The sequence below is a fragment of the Aquila chrysaetos genome, chromosome 24, assembly GCF_900496995.4.
Source record: "Aquila chrysaetos chrysaetos chromosome 24, bAquChr1.4, whole genome shotgun sequence".
Classification (NCBI taxonomy): Eukaryota; Metazoa; Chordata; class Aves; order Accipitriformes; family Accipitridae; genus Aquila; species Aquila chrysaetos.
The window spans coordinates 16,294,956-16,315,332 of NC_044027.1; the positions used below are offsets into that span (position 1 = coordinate 16,294,956).

A 20,377-nucleotide genomic window follows, 5' to 3' on the forward strand; every position below is an offset into this window, starting at 1 on the left:
TAAACAGATCCGAAGTGAGTGGGCAAACAGAGCCTAAAGAAATGCACATTCACTACTTAATCAGGCAGTCATTTTCTCTTCTTTTTTTTCCTTTTTAGCTGTTTTTAAAATAAGTCATTCTGGTGAGATGCAGCTCTAAAGGGCCAGTAGAGCAAGGGTGTAATTCCGCCAGGAGGTTATACAGTGATAAATGCCCCAGGATTCCACGTGTATTAAAGTCCCTTTTGCAGGTCTGGAGGGAGCGGACGAGATGGGCAGGCTCCGACCCAGACCTCGTGCAAGCCAGCGTAGAAATAAATCCCTTCATCACAGTGTGCCCAAACCATCTCTAAGTACAGCTAAAATACACAGCCCCAGCCCTGGAACATCCTCCGTATAAAATTGTTTTCTTACCTAGAGTTCATATAATCCACAACTCTAAAATTGAGTGTTAAAAAATATCTCCTAAACCTGTTCAAGCTCCACAGCACATGAAGGACTGAACCTCTGTACAGCTGAATGCACAAATCTAACGTGAAATCTGAAAGCCTTCTCTTAAGCAGGAAGAGGGCTGAGCTGCTGTGAAAAGAACAAAGATTTAAGCCACAATGTCTATGCCATTACCTCCAAATTGATAAAAATAGCTTCCATGTCTTGGGGAGTCAGTACCAGCCTCAGTGGGTTCATATAGTTCTGCAAGAGGTAAATGGAAAAGAAATTGAAATACTGGAGAGGAGTGAACAAGTTTCCTTCTGCGCAAGTGAGAGATTTTTCCCCGCTTCACGTGAATTTAAGCACTTGCAAAGGCAGATGAACAACGCGTTTGGCAAGACGGGGCTGTGCCAGGGACCCAAGCAGGAGCCAGGAACCCCCGTGGGCGCATCCTCCCCCCGAGCTCCCCTTGGCCCCTGCGGCAATTCCAGGCGCGGGAAGGTGCAAGACCCCCACCCGTGGGTGGGCGCAGCCCCCTCGCCCGCTAACTCTACAGGGAGAGGAATTTAAATGCACACAGTTTCTTCACCTCGCTGCAGTTCTTGGCTGCAGTTGGGAAGCGCTCGGAAACATCTTTTCAGCACTTTGATTATCTCACTAGAATTTTGCCCTTGAAAAAGCGCCGGTGATGTGATTACATTGGAAATGCCTTTCTGAACAAATACATATTAATAGAAACGTCTACATGACTTGTAACTACAAAAAAGCCCCGATGCAATGCACCAAAGACAGGACCCTCTACCCATAACATGCTGTCAGAACCTACTAAGCCTTCACAAGCTTTTTTAATGGATGTCAAAGCGATAATTTAACTCTTCCTTTACACTGAACCAGAAGGGCTGTGGCTGTTTCCAAGGAACAAGGGTTATTTACATAAATGACATGTACGTTGGGACATTTTCATGGAAAACGGGAAATGTCGTTTCATCGCGCCGGTTTTGCTCACAGCTTCTTTGTGGGAACTTTCAGCCAACAGAGGCAAATAATTGCAAAAGGGGAGGAAACAAAAGCGTTAGGGTGATTAGAAATGGCAGCTTGATTTTCACTATTGTTCTTCATTCCTGCTGCTTTCATTGGAGAAGAAACCACCTCCAGGCTCCAGCCATATCCACGACTCTGCTGTTTTGCTGAGGTGTTCATTTTTATTTAAAAGAAAGGCAGAACAATAATTTATCAAAACTAATTAAAACCCATGAATTTAAGCAGCAAAACATTACTTTTAAACCAATTAGTTTCAATGACAAGTCAGCACAGCTTCAGTACTTTTGAAAAACACCCAGAATAAAGAAATTATTCTGTAGCAATCAAAGCGATAAGATATCTGCAAACACGGTTCTTATCTGTGAGACCGGCCTGGCTGAGCGAGGAGCGGGAGTCTCTTACGCTGGGGTAGGAGGGACACAGCAGGATGGTTTTCAGCCTATTTCCAGTATGCAGCAATCAGAAAAAATATGCTGTTTGGCTTCTACAGTTACAGGCTGCACATTTGTGCTTGTCAGTATGGGTTTTCTGGATCCCCCTTCTCTCTAATTTTACATGTGAATGCATCAATCCTGTCTCATCACATCTGCCAGCCCTCGCAGCGCGAACTAATACAGCGAGATTAATGCAAGATCAAGTGATGATGTGGAAGGGGATGGTATAGAAAAGATGGCTCAGTTCTTACCTTTTCTATATCTTCAAGTGTTTTGTAGTATTTAGCCTCAGTTTCTTGGATTTCTAGCAAACAGCAATTTCTTTTGTCATCTTCTGTCATTCCCATTTTCTAGAAAAAGGAAAAATAACACATGGTCAGATACTCTTAAGAGTGGTCCAGCAACCTGCTCATGTGGAGCAGGGCTCCAGTTCACCCTTTGGTGACAGCAAACAAGCACAAGTTTGGAAAGTCAGGGAAGTACTGTTACTGGTTTATGTTAAAAGAAACTATTTTTATCCAAAAAAATTAGGAAGGAACCCTGGCTGTACTATTCAATATGTTTCAACATGGCAAGCATTACATTTTTTGCATTTATTATAGCCACATCACCAAAGACTATCAGCTAAAGAATAAATAAGAGATAAATGCTCATTTTCCCCATTTTTTTTTTGCTAAAGATGAAACTCACAACAGAGCCTAAATGGGTCATAAATAATACGTTAGACTTATACAAATCCCCTGCCATGGTTGCCAATTCTCACGATTTTAGGTCAAATCTGATAATACATGTTTTTCTTAAAGTCCCAACTCCTGGAGTCACTTCTCTTGCTTTTACACCTGTAAAGCGGAGCTGAAAATACGTGTTGGGAGGTGCTGCACTTGTCCATGCAGTCTCTGAACTTGGGAGGTGATTCAGTGAGCGGGTTTTAATGATCATGCACAGGAACGGACACCCTCTGTACACCCCCTTATAACTCACAGCTCATCCCTATCAGCTGGATGGAAAACAATATTTTAATCAATGTGTCTTACCTGCATGTATCTAATCTGAAGCATGCAGAAATATAAGAAACCAATTAGCATTACACACTTGCTATTGCAACAAATCTTAAAAAAAAAAAATCCAATATTTAGACAGATATGTGGGTGCTTGTATTAAAAATAGACTCTTTTGCTCAAGGAAGGGGAGGAAATGGAGTCAGAGCCACCGACTCCATCACTGCCCAGCGATGTCCAGGAAAACATAAAACATTGTGGAGGGAACAGTGAAAAATTGCCAATTGCACCGACCCTAATGCTGCACTACCTGGCTGCTGGACACCTACATGGTGGGAGCCTTCCCCTGTTTTTCCCATTTATGCAAGAAATTCCTACCAAAACCTTCCCCAGGGGCAGTTCTTGGGCCAAACGGCTTCTGCAGCTGATGGCAACATGGTAAAAATACCGGTGGCCAAAGAGCTGTGCTGACTCCGGCATTGCCACCAGTGTCCGTGAAGAGCTCCAAGTGCTTTGGCAGGATCAGTGGGAATATTTTGTGCCCGACTCCTTGATCCAGACAGGTTTTCGGTGCGCAGGGAGCTCCTCAGGCTGCAGACAAGGCGCGAAGGGATGAAATGCCTCAACCACCATCGTCATGGTCTTCGTACCACTTGCAGCCAAGCCCGGGAGAGGTGAGAAATCAGAGCGCGGGCATCGCTGCCGCGCAGCTCGGCTCATTTGCCGGGTCCGTGGGGTGAAGCCCTGCCTTCCCAGCCTCCCAGCACCTCCTCTGGCACAGCCACACACCCCGCTCCGGGGATTTAATTGATTAGTGAACCTGTCCATTGATCCTGCTTCGTTACGGGGAGGTACGTACTGTTTGCAGCTAGGAGACAGTAATTAGAGTCTGAAGAAAGCCTGGGGGTGGCAAATATCAGAGGGTGGGAGAAAATTTGGAAGGTCACGCTCGGGTGGGAAAGTCCCTTCCAGCTCTGCATCAGCAGAAGCCAGGGCAGCCCATCTCCTCGGCGCTGGGGACACGGGTAGCAAAGGTGGCTGTGAGCATCTCTGGGGAGATGTGAGGGCCATCAGCACCTTCCTGGCTCATCCACGGAGCACGATATTTGCACCAGAGCTCTTGGAGTTAATCCAAGTCCCTCCGTGAGGCTGTGCATGCTGCACACCCAGGTTTCCCCATCATCAAAAGGCTTTTAGAGACGATGAATGGGGTCAGCTGCTTGTCCCTAAAGCCACACAGGTCCCTGCTGCCCCAGAAAGCTCCGCTGTAAATGTCTACCTGCTCCGAGACACCCAGGCAGGAGCGGCAGCAGGCACAAATGCCGGATCCTCCACACACAGATATGTCAGCGCTTGCCCCGATCTAAAAATACCCGTGGCAGACACGGCACATCTGGCTGATGGAGCAGGCAGAGCCGCCGCGCTCCCCTCTCCCCAGAAAGGGCTGAAGTGACACACGCTGCCTTGGCTCAGCAGCAAATTGCTATTTTTAGCTTATCTTATTAGCTCTCCCTTTCCCTTCCTCCTCCCCAAACTCTTTCAGACAACATGATGGGCTGGGAAACTCCTCGGAAAAACCCCTCCGGGCCAGCGCCATCCCAGCTTGGCTTATTTTTACCTCTCACGAGGCAGCTCGGTTTCAAGGAGCGATGCAAAGCAATTCGCTTCCCTGCAGCGTAACCTGTCATTGGCGGATAATTATTTATTTAATTGAATCCTCTCCCTTCCCCTCCCATCAGGTGTGGCTTTAAAAATGCATATAAATTGTTACCATGGGCTGCTGAACTTCCACTCTGATGATATCTTCATAGATATCATCGCCTTCATCTTCACAGGGGACGCAGTCATAAATATCCTCCCCCAGATCATGTTCGCTGGAATGAGAAGGAGAGCGATTTAGCGATAATAAAGAGGGTACATTCACTGTCACTTGATCAGGCAAACCAATAACTGCTCTCACACCAAGGAGGGAGAATAATAAGAAATAATAAGAAAATCCTCCTGGCCCACAGCACTGGCATGTTTAGTCCATGTTCTCTGCTTGCATTAGGTGTCTCCGTTTTTCCCGGATTGGTACCTGCTGCACATCGCTTTCTGTTTGCTGGAGGCTAGAAAAGGTGAAACGCTGCTCGAAGCAAGTGGGGACTGCAGCCAAGAAGCCGCTCCGAGCCCCGTGCCAGGCGCGCCTGCGATGCCCAGTCCACCATGGTCTGCCAGCTCTGCCCCTGCCGAATTTTTGCTCGGCACTAAGCGGCTGGGTCGAGACGGACCCACCAGCCAAGCATCTCAGCGGGACCATCTGAGCCACCACAGGCAACCAGGTCCAGCTCCACCTGCCTCTGAAGATGCCCACAGCCTCCTGTTCATCTCCTCCCTCTCCTCTTCAGGGCAAGGAACAGCTCTCGTGTCAGTGACTTTTAACTATATCGTACTTAAAAAGGCTTCCTTTGTGCCAAAGAAACCATCTCCCTTCCCCCCATTAGGGCTGCAAACTGCCGTAGGAGCCCATATCCATTCAAAGCAGTGAGCAAATACTAAATAATCACCCAACAGCTCCATGCAGTAGGTAGAAGCATCCCAGCCCTGCCTCGCTGAGAGGGGAAGCGTGACGGGGCTGAGCCGACCCCCCCGGGCTGTGGAGGGACCCGCAGCAACGCCCGGACCAGCCACGGGCACCACATCCAGGTTTAAAAGCTCTGGATCCAGTTTCTTTGGGTGATGCGCCGACTCCCACAAAGCACAATCCCTGCCCTGATGGGCAACTGGGTGATTTTTCATCTAGGAGAGGAGGGGGAGACTCCCCTGATCACCATACGGCATTCTCACCAGACGCTCAGCTCCGTGACACTAAGCCCCAATGCTGAGCAGAGCCCAATAATAATATTTACATCTGAGATAAATTAAGCAGCAAAAAAGTCATGTTTTCAGAACTGGCCATATCACTTAGGAGACGCCCCTGCAAGCACAGGCTTTAAAGGCATCACTGAGACATAGTGCCCAACTTGTATTTAAAGGTGATGGCGTTAGGTACTTAATTGTCAACTGAGCCTTTACAAATGCCCCCAGGGGCTGCTAAGTCTTAGAACACTTTTGAAAATTCAACCCATAATAAATACCAATTAACAATAATAATTTTAGCGCTTAGATGTACAGGTGCTGATTGCTAATGGCTCCCACTGAAGTCAACCCCACGGGATCAGGACAGTGTGAAACGCTGGAATATCAAACAGTGTTCACATATTTTACGAGCTCTCTTTCAACGTGGGTATTAATTAAACACCAATATATTCAGGTGTAAAACTCTGCTCAAACTGTAACACTCGACATCTCTATATTATACAGCATGGAACAGCAGAGCACATCTGTTTGCAAAACTGGGCTTTATTTCTTTTCTAAATACAGTTCTTTCTATTTTTAAAAACAGATTTATTTAATAAAAGTTTGGGGGTTTTAAATAAATACACTAGCATGATGTATCCTTCCCATTCTTCCAGAGTGATGCATTGCAGCTGCTGTAATAATGCCCACTAATAGCTGGTGATCCATCTTCCCCTTCCCAAGCGTTGCCGTCACCGTTATTATCTGTACCAATATTTATATTCTCAGCTCTGCTCCTTATCCAGAGCAAGTAAGTCCCGGTTCCTGATTAATCTTCCCTTCCCGCCCGCACCTCTCGGATTGCTGGCTGTCTCTCCATATATCATTACCCTGGCTCGAGGGTCGTTAGGAAACGTATGGTCGGGTTAATGTCGCGAACACGAGCCCGGCTGGGTATGATATGACCATGAGGAGTGCCGCGGTGATGCTGCTGCCAGAGCAGAACCGGCTTTGTGTGACGGCTGCACGCCATCAGCCGCGAGAGTGCTCAGCAATTCTTTTAGGCTACGTGCAGAAGGAGAAGACAGCATCTTGAGGTGTCCCCGGGAAGCCCTGCATCCTGAGCATCACCCGGACCCGCTCTCCTGCACGCAAGCACAACCGGGCGCCACGTCCAAGCCTCAGACCCCAGCACTGCCCACCCCCAGCCCAGACAAACCCTCCTTTTCTCCCCCACCAAGGAGCCACAAACTCTGGACCGCGGCCGGGCACGCACCAGGATACCACTGTGAGAAAGCCAGGCAGCAGCGCGGGATGCTGAAGGAGTTTTGCTAAATCATGGGCTGCCTGGACCAAGCCTGGAGAAGGAGGGGTGCCCCAAGGACCTGGCCCTACTCGGAGCTCCTCTGGGCCACCAGGAAAGGGGCAGAAACACCTACCGAGGGACAACACAGCAAATTTGCCCACACAACTGCCAAGAGCCACCTGACACGACCACTGCACCCGTCACGGGGGGCCACATCCTGACAGCACCTTGAGGCTCTCATTGCTCTAACTACGGGGCCAAGCCCCTGCTGCTCCACTTGTTCTTGCTCATCAACACCCGTACGAGCCCTTCTCATCTCCAGTTTCTGGCCTGAGGCAAAAAACAGGGACAACTGCTTTGCCCTGGGACCGTCTAGAAAGACACCTCCATTGCAGAGCGTAGGGGAGAGGCACTAGAGATGCTCAAACCTGACAGCCATAGTGGTATTAAAACCACAATACTTTTGCCCAACGGACCCTTATTTATTAAAACACATTCCTAGTACATCTCTGAGAAACACCAGAGGTTGCCAATTTTATGGAGAGCAGTAAAACATGCAGATTAGCCTCGCCCGGAGCAGCCGGCGAGCAGCCGAGCTTTGCCGGTGCACACGTGGCTGTTGCCGCCACTGCTTTGCACGTGTTGATTTTCATCGGACTCCACATTTTGTCTGTCAGAATTGAAAATATGCACACACCCCCCATCATACAAAAAGGGAACAGGTATCAGGATGATTTTAGCCAGTGGCAACCTAAGAACACACTAAATTCTAAATGCCATAAGGGGAGGGAAAGCAGGGTGGGTGTTTTCCGTGTTTAGCACAGTCCCCTGCTGTGGGAGGCAATAAATCCAGCATCCCAAGCATGTCACGCATAGACTGAACAATTTGAGCAAGGAAGGCCAGATCCTCACCTTGTTCTTCACAAAGAAAAGCAATTTACTCCTTCAATAAAAGCAGCAGAGTCTGCAGGTTACCAGTGGGTATCAGAGCCTACAATCTACTGCCTGGATTAGGAGATTCATTGACAGCTCTGGGTTTAGGAAAGGGATTTTATCCGCCCTTCAGAGTTAACGCCAGCATTTGCAATTGCTGTTATTAGGATGGATGTAACCAGCTTTGGGCTGGCAGCATCTTGCCTAGCCAGGAAAGCTCATTCAAAGCAAAAAGAATAAAAGAAATCTAAGGCAATTTCAGGCAGAAACAGTGCTTTTGGCTAAGCTCTTCCTCCCTGGCAATGCCCGCTCTGTGCGAATGCCCTCCCAAGCAGGCAGCGGCCACACCAAGGAGCAGCTCCCGTAACAGAGGGACCGATGCCAGGCTGCTGCCGTGGAGTAAGGGACAGACAGGGACAGGGAAGGAGCGAGCTGGGGAAGGGCAGGATCCCTCCGTGACCCCCGGCACCTCCAGGTGCCATCTCCCCAAAGAGGATGCCAAAGTTGAGTTAGTTTGAGGAAGAACCTCATTGCCCTGGGTGAAGGCACCGGTCCCACTGGTCCCACCACTGGGAACCAGCCCTCCAGAGAGCAGCACTGGGCCAAAACAGAGGGCACAGGCTGCATTTGGGCTCTGAGAGAAGATGAGCTCCGGACTGGGCTGCCCACACCAGGGGATGGGTGCAGGGGGCCCACAATGTCCCAATAAATAGTCCGCAGCAGGTCCACTATGCTACAGGAATGCTGCGCACCATGTTTGCAACGACACCGTGGATGAGGAGGTAAGTGGGGAAGCTTTGAGGGTTTCGAGGGCCACTGAAGGACCTCTTCATCCATAAAAGCTGCTCTGGGAAGTTGATGAGTTTGTACCAGCCTCAAGAATTCAAGGATGAGCCTCAGGGCAAACCCACCATGCCAAAACCCTGTCCAAACCACAGCGCTGCTTTCGCTCCGCTGATGAAAGAGCCAGAACCACCGGGAAGAGGAAAAGAGAAAGGAGGAGGGAGAAGGAGCTAAAATAAGACAACCAAAAGACGAACCCAAATTTCCAGCCCTGTGGCTGAGGTTAAGAGCCAGAAGACCTCAGACCCACCGCCAGGTCCAGGCTGGAAGTGCATTTGCAGGGTCCCCGAGACAGCTGCCCAGCAGCTGCGAGGCTCCATTTCGCCCCAGTAATCCTCCACTTTCTCATTCTTACTCTGCACTTACAGCTATAAATAGACAGTTCATCCGACCAACCCCTTCATTCACGGTCTCCGTCAGACGAGGACAAGCAGAGTCCTATATTTGCAGCACATCTGGCAGGCTTAGGTTTCAGAGTGAAGGAGTGCAAGATGTGCAGTCGTCGGACTGGAGATCTTGCGGGGTTTTAATTAGCCACATTGCACTTGGATGGAGACACGTGTCTGCAAACAGCAAAAGAAGCCTTTTGCCATCTATTTTACTCAGGTCTTATGTTCCCCATTCAAAGCGGAATGTTAAAACCCCAGGAATGAGCCTCACACAGTTAGAGCAACTAACATGATCCTAGAAACGGCACAAGCAGGACATATAAAAATCTTTACTGGTGACAAAGAAGAAAAGACACGTTTACCAGCGCTATGGCTCGAGTGCCTTGTACCACGAAGCCATTTATTTAACTGGCTGGCGTGTGTGGTTTTTCCAACACAGCAAAAATAATGAGAAAAGTGGCAGCTAACTTATCATCTCACCTTGGCTTCTCTATTCATTACTTTTTCTAATGCACTTGAGAAATTCTGCTGATCACATCACTATTTTGGAAGATACGAGGAGGCAACACTGGTGACAGCAGTGAAAGAAGCAGGAGAAACTTCAGCAAGAAGCTCTTGGCAGGAGCCAGGTTGTTGGCAGAGTCTGGGCCCAAACAAGTTGCATCGCTTGAGAAATTGAGGCCAGGCAGATCTTCTGCAACTCCCCTTCTCTACGATGAAAGGTTTGGAAATACACGACTACCGCCAATACTCTCGTTGGGGATAAATGCCCAGCGAGCTGCGGCTCGAAACAAGACCGGGGGACACCGACCTGCGGGACGAAGCGCCTTCGGGTGCACACACCGGCTCCAGCGCAGGGTTTGGCAGGGAGCTGCTTTGCTTAAAACACTTTCTTTGTCCTTTTTGCAACACTACAACTTCTCCCCTCAAAGCAATTCACTTTTAAAGGAAAAAAAGGAGGTAAAAGTTATGCAAATTGAAGGTTTCATGTCAAATCATTCATAGCACTTCTGCCTGACTCTGAATTCTTCAAATAGCTACCAAACGACCCAAACCCCACCCGACATGTAATCCACCGAGCCTGCCGGGCTTCGTGCCAGCGCCGAGGGACAGCGCCGTGAAGTGCAGAAGGTTCATGATAAAGAAGGTTCTGGTGCTGTACGGAGGACCAGGCTTAATTGCTCTCATAAATTTAATGAGACCAAATAACTGGAGAGCGCTTAAGTGGCAGCAGAGAAAATTTAGGTTAAATGTCAAGTATAACTTCAGAAATACCAGAATGGTTTGGGGCAGCTGAAACAGCCATCAAGAGAGATGGAAAAGCAGTCGGTGGGGAAGATGTAAGGTGGATAACTGCCTAGTGCCGTCAGTGGCCAGCAGCCGTAGCCATGCGGAAGGCGGCAGCTCACACCCCTGCAGACCCGCGGGAGCTTCATCAGGACAAGGGTCACTTTGATTTTTGGGGGCAGGCTCCAGCAAACGTGCCCGCGTGTTGCCGTTGCAAAGCCCTGCTCGTTTCCTGGGCAAACTCCCCCAAAACCGGCTGCTGCTCTAGTGTCTGGCATTAGGGCACGCTGAAATAAATCAGGCAGCAGAGGACAAACGTCCCTTTACTGCTCCTCCCAGTATCGATCAGGCACCACTTGCAAACTGGCCAGCCCTTGCCATCTGCCCGGGCTCTCTGCAGGCTGCCATCTGGCCAATGGCAAAGCAAACCGAGGGGCCGGCGGGCTGAAGACAGGGAATTTGAGAACTTTCTAGCTCCCCTGATACCCTTTTAGTTTCCCCTGCCCTTTCCATCACCAATTGTTCTTTTGTTTTGGGGGGTTTGCCTTTTTTTTTTTTTTTTTTTTTTTTTTTTAAATAAATAGCTGTTTCCAGGCAATTATCTGCCTTGATCTGCTGGCTGGCTGACCCAGCGCTGGGGAGCTGCATGCAGCCCGGCATTATCTCTGCAATACCCCAAAGGTGAAAACACAATGGGTTCATCAAGGCATGAACATCCTTTATACGCACCAGCACCCTGCGGCCACCCCGTGCTTGCACGCAGACAGCTTGTTTCTGCAGCGCATGTAAACGGCCCTCGTGGCACTGTTATTGATCCGCTCCAAGCCCCGGTGATGGCTTTTGTCCCCGGCTGCCGTGGCTGCTCCGCACCGGGAGGGACCTCGCTGCCCGCCGGGATGAAGGTCTTCGCTCTTTAGAGCATCGTGGGGACAACGGGGACAAAGCCCGTTTTCTTCTACTTCCCAAATCTGCACCTCCGTCACAAATAGGTTTATATTTTGAATGCTTTGCAGAACAGGAATTCAGCCAAAATCTCAAATGGGGGACACCAAACCACTCTGCTTAAGTACTTAAGGTCGAAATGAAGCATTTTGACAATTCTCCAAACCCCCACTCGTACCAGCCCCCAAAACATCTTGCTTGAACCAGTTCAATATTTATCCTGAACTTTTTATTCCAGCAGCACAACGCCCAGAGAGAACTCCCTTTGGGAGACTCCTCTCTCCCGGGAGGTGACGTGGGGGTGCCGAGCCCACCGGGATTGTCCCTCCTCACCTGCACCCCGGCCCTTTGAGGCCAGCGGGGACGGCAGGCTGGCCCCTTGCAGCAGCATGTTTCATACTGGTTTTACAGACTGAACTGTGCATCCCTCCAAATTGATCCAAAGGGCAAAAAGAATCACTCAGCTGCACAGATGCAGCGAATTAACGTGGGAAAAACACCCAGAGATGGACGGGTCTCTCCTGCGAAAGGAGGATTGCCACGCCTGGCTGTGCTCTTTGGTAGTGGCTCCTTCCACACGTTGGGTCACTTCACCGCTTGCTGCAAAAATCATTTCCTCGCCTCCAGTAAAGCATTTCGGATGCCCTCAGATCTTCCCAAGGCTGCCGGATCATCAGCAATATTAAATGCAAAGATGTTGGATGGACTGAATCATTCCCAGCTTGTGAATGACGCCCTTGTTCAGCTCTTTGAAGATCGGCAGCAGCTAAGAAAGAGCTTTCTCATGCGGTCCCGTGGTTTGTCAGCGCCCAGCATTGGTGCCCAGTATGCACCATTGTGACCGGCAAATTTCCAGTGAAAGTTTCCTTGTCAAGCACGGAGAGACGCTCCTTGTCCAAGGGAGAAAAGGGGACTATTGCTGATGTGTCACCAGGCAGCGGGAGCGGCAACACTCATGCTAAGGGGCTCTCCGGGGCATTTCTGGGGTTTTTACAGTTACGGGTGAATTACATCTCCATTTCTTAGGTTGTGTTTCCGTGCACAACCTGGCTGCACTGGGAGCACAGGTCTGGATGAAGGAATTAGTGCAATATCCCCATGCTGATTTACACCCGCCTTTCCCCAGTGGTCCTAACTAAAGAGGTAAAGAAGAGGATTTTGCAAAGAATGGGGAAAAAAGAAGTTAAAAGCTGGAGACAATCTGGGACAGAACAGGGCTATCAATAAGAAATAAACCTCTAAGTCACCTGAGCACAGGACTTGGGTATCTAAACCCCTCTCACAGCCACGAGCAAAGGTCCGAAGAACAGTTTGGGAAGCTTCCACCCTGTGGGAGCTGCACCTCTGGCAGCAGAGCAATTAAAGCTGGGAACCCATCTTCAACACCGAATAACCTGCTCCGAGCTCTGAGCGCACCGCGCCAAAACCCCAGGTTCGAGGAGAGGGCTGCCATCCTCCCCAACGCTTGTGTGCGAGTTCACACACAAACCTTTCTCCAATTAAAAGCACGCCTATGTGTGAGAATCAGGAATTTTAAAACCCAATATTAAAGGGATTTTGAGAGCTTTGGGGAGGGAGGGGAAATGTTATTCTTGAAAGGATCCCTTTATAAGTTAAAATTTTATTAAACTGTAGCTGCTGGGAGCAAACCGCGAGCGGGGGATTCCACGGTACTCCATTCCCTCGACTAGTAATTTATGATTTACTTTTGTAATAACTGAAGCCATAAGGAACTCATTGGATTAAGAAGCCTTATTATTTATGTTGTGGAACAATAATATTTAACTGTATAAAGCCACATATCCACCCATACAGACTTTCCCTCCATATGAAACAGACTGCACTTCATAAGTAAAACCCTGGCTGACGGGAACGCTGCCATCGAATTCCGATAGCGCCCACGTTTCACCATATATGTTGTAGTTCAAGGTTGCTTTTAAAAGCCCGTTATATCATCACCGTGGGCAGCAAAACACAGACACCAGAGACCCAGACAAATATAGACACAGAAAGCCCAGCAGCATCACCCCACATCCCACCGTGCCACCAGCGACAGGCAGGCTGGGTCCCCTGCCAAGGACTGCCCTGGGGTCGGCTAGCGTGGTCCAAAAATCACTCCCGGGGGATGCAGACCCGTGTGCCAGCACCCACGCAGCCCCAAAACCACCACGGGGCAGGGGTGCAGTGCTGAGTTAGCAATGAGTACCCCAGTCCTAGCCAGTGGCTCGGCTTCGGTTGGCTCAGAGGATGAATTACGTCCCGGGGTCTTGCAGCTAACGATGGGATTTAGCGTGCGGAGGGGCTCCCCGTGGGTTTGGCCCCGCTCGCCCCCCACTGAGCCACTCGTAAACTCAGCCCGATTAAAAGCGATGTTTCCTAGGGCTCTACGTGGGAAAAGATGGACTATTGTAAGAGCACAAAAATCTCCTGGCAAGACGATCAAAGCAGCCGCCCGGCTCTCCGAGCCCTGCTGTCAATTTTTATCTGTCTTTGCTGGAACTACATTGCAACTTTTCCCTTTTCGTGTCCCCTCCCCATGAGAAGGTGAGGCCACTTACTCCGCCAGCTCCTCCAAGCTCCGATACACATCGTCATCATTTTCCGTGGTCTCCTCCGACGGGAAGGGCCTGGGGAAGGAGAGGAATGACAGCGTTATTGGTGTCTCACCCCTCACAGCAGATCCCCTGCAGCCCCAGTTGAACTCAGCCCAGCCCCGAGCATCCAGTTGAGCAGAGGGTGTTTCAGAACAAAACATTCATTGCAAATACATTTTTTTCCTATTGAGACGTTAGGTCCCAGGAAGACATCATCTCCGCTGCTTCCCGCGGGCAGCGCTGGCACGGCAGGACCAGAAACCAGGTGGTGAGGCTGGTTCACCGCTGGGCACCATCTGAGGACCGAAGTGAGGAGCTGCATCGTCTAACAGCATCTCTGAGACCCCGTGTCTGAGCCGCCGCTCCCCGGTGTGCTGGTGCTGCACAAACGACTCAGTAGAAATCTAATTCAAGTCCGGTGTTGGACTCATTAAGACAAACACCCCCTTCTCCACCTGTGATGGAGCCTTTCTACCTGCGAGCTCCTGCCCCGCTCGGCCGGGGCACACCGAGCCACATCCCATCGGCATCTCCCACCGCTGCAAGCAGCCGATCCCACCAGAATGAGCGAGTCGTTACAAAACTTGGGCTTCCTCATCTTAACAACTTTGTGATAGCTGAAAAAAGTGAAAACCCTGGGGATGAGGGAAAGGACACCAAAAGGGCAAAAGGAAGGGGGGAAAAAGCAGATTAAAAGAGAAAGAGAGAGAGTGGGGGGAAAGCAAGAATTCCTTGGCTCATTCTGAAGTAATAACCAAATAATGTATGAAGGAGATGAAAAATACTGCTTTAATTAAACGCAATGTATTATCGCTGGCACGGGGCCACGGTGGGCTACGGCTCTGCTGGGGCTGGATGCACCTTGCGACTACGGCTGCGTCGGGCTGGTCTCAGCAAGCCTTGCTCCAGCCGGAGCGCGGGGCACGGGGGCTGCAGCAGGGCAGCTCCGTCCATCCCCCGTGGGCATCACGGCAAGGGCAGCCGGGGGTCCCCAGGGTAAGAGCTACACGGGATGGGATGCTGATGCTGTGAGGGAGAACTTTTAACTGCCCCCAAGAGCAATTTCTTCCTCTTCCCTCCCACCCTCCCGCTTTCACGACAGATTGCCTCTCCTGAATGATTTAATACATGGCCTGGCTAGCCCCCGAATTTGCTATATTTGGATCCTGTCTCTAGCATTAATTTGCCTTCCCTCCTCTGCTATACTTCACTCTTCCTTTGGTGAGCAGCTTCAGACCAAGTGTTTTGAAATAGTGCTCAAACCTGCAGCGAGTTCAATTAAAACCACGGCCAGGTGGTGAGCCCAGGAGGGAAAAGAGCCACGGTGACCCCAGCCACAGAGCGGGACAATTTCACGCTCCACCGGCTATCAGGGCTGCCGTGCCTCTGCAGGAGATGCAAACCCACGGGAACCAAGGAGCACCCAAGGTTGGCACGTCTAACCATGCCCACGTGTAAAGCTGCAACACGGGAGGGACGAGAGCGATGGGTGGGAAGAGCAGATGGGGCTGTGCTTGCTCTCATAGTCTCATTGCAAAGCGGTTGCCACTGGGCGATCATCCCAACGCCCCAACATCTGGCACAAACAGCTGCCCACATGTTTGCGAGATGTCAGGTAGAAGCCCGTTTTGGAGAGAAACTTCAAAGCATAAAGGTGCAGTGAGAGACCAGGAGGCGCCCAGGATCTTTACAAAACGTGCGTGTCTGCGTGCATTTCCTCTCCCCTGCTGTCGCCTAGGGATTAGTGACAAACACAAAAGCCACGTGAAGCGCAGACAAAAAAGCCACCGGCTCCTCCTGCGCATGGCTGAGCTGATCACGGGAACCGGTCTCAGGCTTCAGCCCCGACGGGCGAGGGGGTACGGCAGCCGCTGCTGCAGGGCTACACCATCCTGCATAGCTTCAGCAAGAAAGGAGAAATCAGAGGTGACCTCTGTTTAAACATCGCTTGTTAAAAATAATAACAAAAAAAGAAAAAAAATACACCACGAGACATGACCTCCTTTCTTTTACATGCATCTTCTGCTCTTAATCTCTGACTATTTCCTTCTCCACTGCTCACCATGCCAGAAAGAAAGAAGTAAAAGAGCCATAAAGAATATTAAAATCACAAGCACACATTTCCAACCGTAAATCTGGGCTTGAGGTGTAATCAGTTCCTGTGACAAACCCCCCCATGTAAGACAAGGAGACAGCAAAGAGAAAAATATTTTCTAATGAGAGTTTCATGGAGACGGCAGCTCCGTCAGCCCTCCCAGCTTCACCTTGACCGTTGGTAAAGCACCGGAGTGAAAGTCAGGGCAGGGGAGGAATTAATAACCTGTATCTCCGCAAGAGCAGCTAATGGCTAAATAAGGATGCACAGAATGCAATTAGAAGGAAAGTCACACCGAGGAGAGGATTACTAAATGGACCATCGAAAATCTGGAGCTGAAGGACGGCTTTTTGGAGAAAGCCTTGGGTTTGCCCTTTGTTCGTGCCTCCCTCCCCAGCTGCCCATGCCACAAGCGGCTCCAGAGAGGCTCCCCGTGTCCCCAGGTCACTGCTGCGGGAGCGGAGCTCCCATCTCCCCACAGCTCCTCTCCCCTTCTCCAAAACAGGGTGCCAGACTGCAGGACAAGTCACCCGGGGTTGGGACCGTGCCATGGGCTTTGGGCAGCTCTTGCCCAAACGGTCCTTGCTCTTCCCCAAAAGCCCTGTGTGCAACAACATCATTTAATTTAGCCTCTCTAATTATGGCTGTTATTTAAACTATATCCCTACTTTTGGCTTAAGTTCCCTTATATATCCATTTACATTATTTTTCTCCGCTGAACACAGGAAAAATTAATCCTCCAGCAATGAGCCGATGAGGATGCACCTCCAGCAGCCAGCTATAGAAAAACATATTAAACACTTTTCTACCTAGACTCGCACTGGCACCAGGGGTGGTCAGGGCAGTGCTGGCAGGAGGCCCACCCCAGCCCTGTCCCATCAATTATTCCCTGTGTTACTGGTTTTGCCGCTTCCCATCATATCACCTTCATGGCTCCCCACCGCGGGCCAGGCTCGTCTCAGGGTGACATTTTCCACTTGAGCTGGCTGCAGAAACAGATTTGATGTGGTGGGGAGAGGCCGGGGGGAAAAGAGCCCTGCTCTCACTCCTGCCCCACTAGATCCACATCAAGGCAACTCTAAGAAAAATCAACTGGGTGAACTTATAACCCACTGTTTCTCACTGGGGTTCCCCTTGTACACATCCAGGTCCAGCACAGCACTTGCATTTAGGCACCTTCATGCAGATTATCAACTTGGCCCCAACCATGCAGGGAGAAGCATCTCCATCTGGCTGGCTGATGGTGCTGCACATTCTCCAGCCATGAGCTCCCCAAGAGCAACCGCATTGTTTGGGACCAGTGTGTATGTCATTATTTTTTTTAAAAAAGAGGAGAAACATTGGAAGTCAGGGGGTCTAAAAGCTCCTGGTTCCCTGGGAAATTGTTACAGATCTCCAGGTGCATTGCAACTCCATACACAGTATTAAACGCTATAGCTGGGAATGCCCAACAGTAATGAGTAAAGTATTTTGAGTTCACTGAAACCCAACAGGTTTGCAGAAATCCCAGTTCATTTAAATTCATTTGAAAATGGCTCTTATTCAGTATCATTAGTTAAGCACTAGACTTTGGTTTTCACTCCACCATCATGAAAAACCACCTGCTGAGCCATTTATCCTCCCAGCCCGCGCCTGGGCTGCAGCAAGCCTGATCCCACTCAGATGAAGAGCAAAAGCCCCAGCAACATCAAACACCGCTGGAACAGGCTCTTAGAGATAATAAACCTCCCAGAGTAGACTTCTTCACAGACAAACCCCACAGCATTCAGCAGCATCGCTTCCAGAGATCAAAGAAGAGAACGAAAGTAGGATCAATCTGATGTGTTTGTTTTAGAGCCTAAAAGAGAAGGAAAGACCAAGTAATTTGTTACGGAGTTTAGAGTGAGCTTCTCCTCTTGAGGACAAGACTTAGAGCAGATGATCGTTCTCGACACGCGATGCAAAGCACCCCCTTGATCTTACAAAACATTTAGGCTACTTTCTGGGCCAGAGAGCTCGCGCATGCACAGCACAGCACCCTGCAAACGCAACGAGCTCTCGCAAGGCAAGGCAGGAGCAGCCCGCAGCCAGAGTACATCACACAGGGGGATAATCAATTAATATTTCAGGAGGCATCTAATGCAAAACCCCTCCCTTGCTCTCAGCAGTCACTCGGGTTACCCCATGATCCATCCCACGCCGTATCCTCATCAGCCACCCCCGCGCGCTCCCCTGCAGTAATCCTCTCTGCGGGGAGAAGGCGCAGCTCGATGCACTGCCTGGCTGCTCTCTCCTCTGAATTATTTAATGGGAAGAGCCAGGTAGGCTGCAATTCTAACAGCAATAAGCAGAAAGATTTATTTATTTATGAACATATTTCAGCATCTGGGTGCCTTGTCCCAGCAAATGAAGCCAGCTGTTAACCTCCGTGATACCGTCACTGAGAATACAGAGGGTCAGGGATGGGTCAGCTTTAGTCTGGTAATTTTGTACAGTAGCATCTTAGCCTCAAATCCACGTGTGACAGAGCAGGGAGGATCCGGCATGACTTATTTTCTATTTTCCCGGTCTCCATTCTGATTTCTTGGGGTCAAACACCAGCTGTGAGAACAGAAAGCCTGGTTAGAAGTGGGCAGGGTGCAATTGTCCCACTCGCTGCCCACCGTCCCACGGAGGTGTTCCCATCCAAGGCTGCTCTCGGTGGATATCATCTGTCAGGCAGATCTGCAAGGAGGTTTTCATGGCTTGTGCAAACACCCACAGGAGACTAAAGGAGGTGGCTTGTCCCTTACTGGGAGCAGGATTCCAGCCTCCCAACACCAGCACGATAATCCCCCCCTATTTTCCTAAGTCCAGCGATCACACTTCAGTGTTTTAAAAAGCAGGTGGAGTATGTGACACCCGTGAAACCTGAGCTGCTCCCATCTGCTGCCCCTTCTGCGAGGGATTTCTTCATAAATGGAAGGACCAGAGCCTCAAGCTGGCACAAAAGAGCTTCTACAGCTCTGCTGGGATGGATGGGGCTGTGCTGAGTCTTCCTGGCTCAGGATCTGGCAGAAAAACATTTCCATAGCGTGGTATCTACAGACCATAATTACACCTTGCTGTAGCTCACAAAACCCATGGCTGGGTGTAGAGACCCTCCGACAACCCCGCTTTGAAGAAAGTATCGTGGCAATACAAAGAAAACCCACGGGACTCTGTGATTTCACCGAGGTTTTGGGCTTCAGGCTGTGCTTTCCGTGTGAGTTTGGGTGGGGGGTTCGCAGCTGGCTTCAGCTCCCGTGCTTCCAGATGGGTCCATCTGTCCCACTGCTGAGGTTTAATGCTGCTTCAATCCCAAAATACATTTCTCCAGGGGAAGCGCTCAGACGTTGGCTGTTCGTAGCACGTCATTTTCGATAGCTCCAACCTTTCCCCTTTTTTTGAACTCCTCTTTTTCTTCAGGATGGCAAGCCACTCCCTGAGCACGGGATCACCCCGTCCCCATGGGTCCCCCATCAGTTCTGGCACCCCGGAGCTGTAGCGGGTCCCCTGGGCACGCCATCATGCCTTCGTGAGCACAGCACTCCCGAAGGCGTCCAAAGAAAACCATGTGGGTTTGCAAGATGTTTACATACAACTGAAAATGCATTCATCATCGGCTTTGGTGGGATTAGGCAGATTAAAGCAGCATTTAATTTACTGACGTACCAAGAGGTGGCTGTGAGCTGACCAGGGACGAGCAAAGAGGTGACTTGGAGCTGCTTCTCCAGCCCCGCTCTCGACCCAGGCAGCACCTCTGAGTTTTGGTTCCCATCTGTGAAATGGGAACAGTGTCAGGGAATGATTTTGGTAAAGTGCTGTGAGATGGATGAAAACCACGCTATTAATGCTTAAGAGCCATTTTTATAAAGCAGAATGGAATCAATTCTCTCCCTGCAGAACAAGACACATCGGAGCATACCAAAAGCTGCTGAATTTAATTAAAATCATACTATTGTGTTACATTACTCATCTCTGGAAAGAAGCACCTCATGCTGTGCCAAAGTTTAGACATGTCCTCTGAAAAATTATTATTTGCTTTTATTTGTGGTCTGGAACTTGCAAAAATTCTCACAAGATTAATTCTGATAGAAATTCAGTGGGGAAACAGCAAGCTACATCATCAGATAACACAAAGATGATGATTTTGCAGGAGAGTACTTACAGCATTTAGCACAGTGCACTGCACAGTGCCCAAGGGTTAGCTGCATGCCCTGCTTTATCTTTAGCTCAAATCTGAACCGAGTATTTCTGGAGACTATGAGACAAGAAAATAACAGCTCA

At 49.8% G+C, this 20,377-nt stretch overlaps 1 protein-coding gene across 7 annotated transcripts in view; it reads right to left on the minus strand.

The window, feature by feature from the left end:
- The window catches only part of VAV2 (vav guanine nucleotide exchange factor 2), a 155,589-nt gene that overhangs the window by 24,777 nt on the left and 110,435 nt on the right, over positions 1-20,377 (minus strand). For 4 of the 7 annotated variants that reach the window (XM_030000125.2, XM_030000120.2, XM_030000119.2 and 1 more), the window contains exons 4-8: positions 13,960-14,028; positions 4,656-4,758; positions 2,921-2,935; positions 2,138-2,236; positions 604-672 (exon numbers count right to left, since the gene is read on the minus strand). In XM_030000125.2, the coding sequence (XP_029855985.1) occupies positions 604-672; positions 2,138-2,236; positions 2,921-2,935; positions 4,656-4,758; positions 13,960-14,028 (355 nt within the window). The remainder of the gene's footprint in view (positions 1-603; positions 673-2,137; positions 2,237-2,920; positions 2,936-4,655; positions 4,759-13,959; positions 14,029-20,377) is intronic. The other 3 variants (XM_030000122.2, XM_030000121.2, XM_030000124.2) reach the window with 1 other exon arrangement.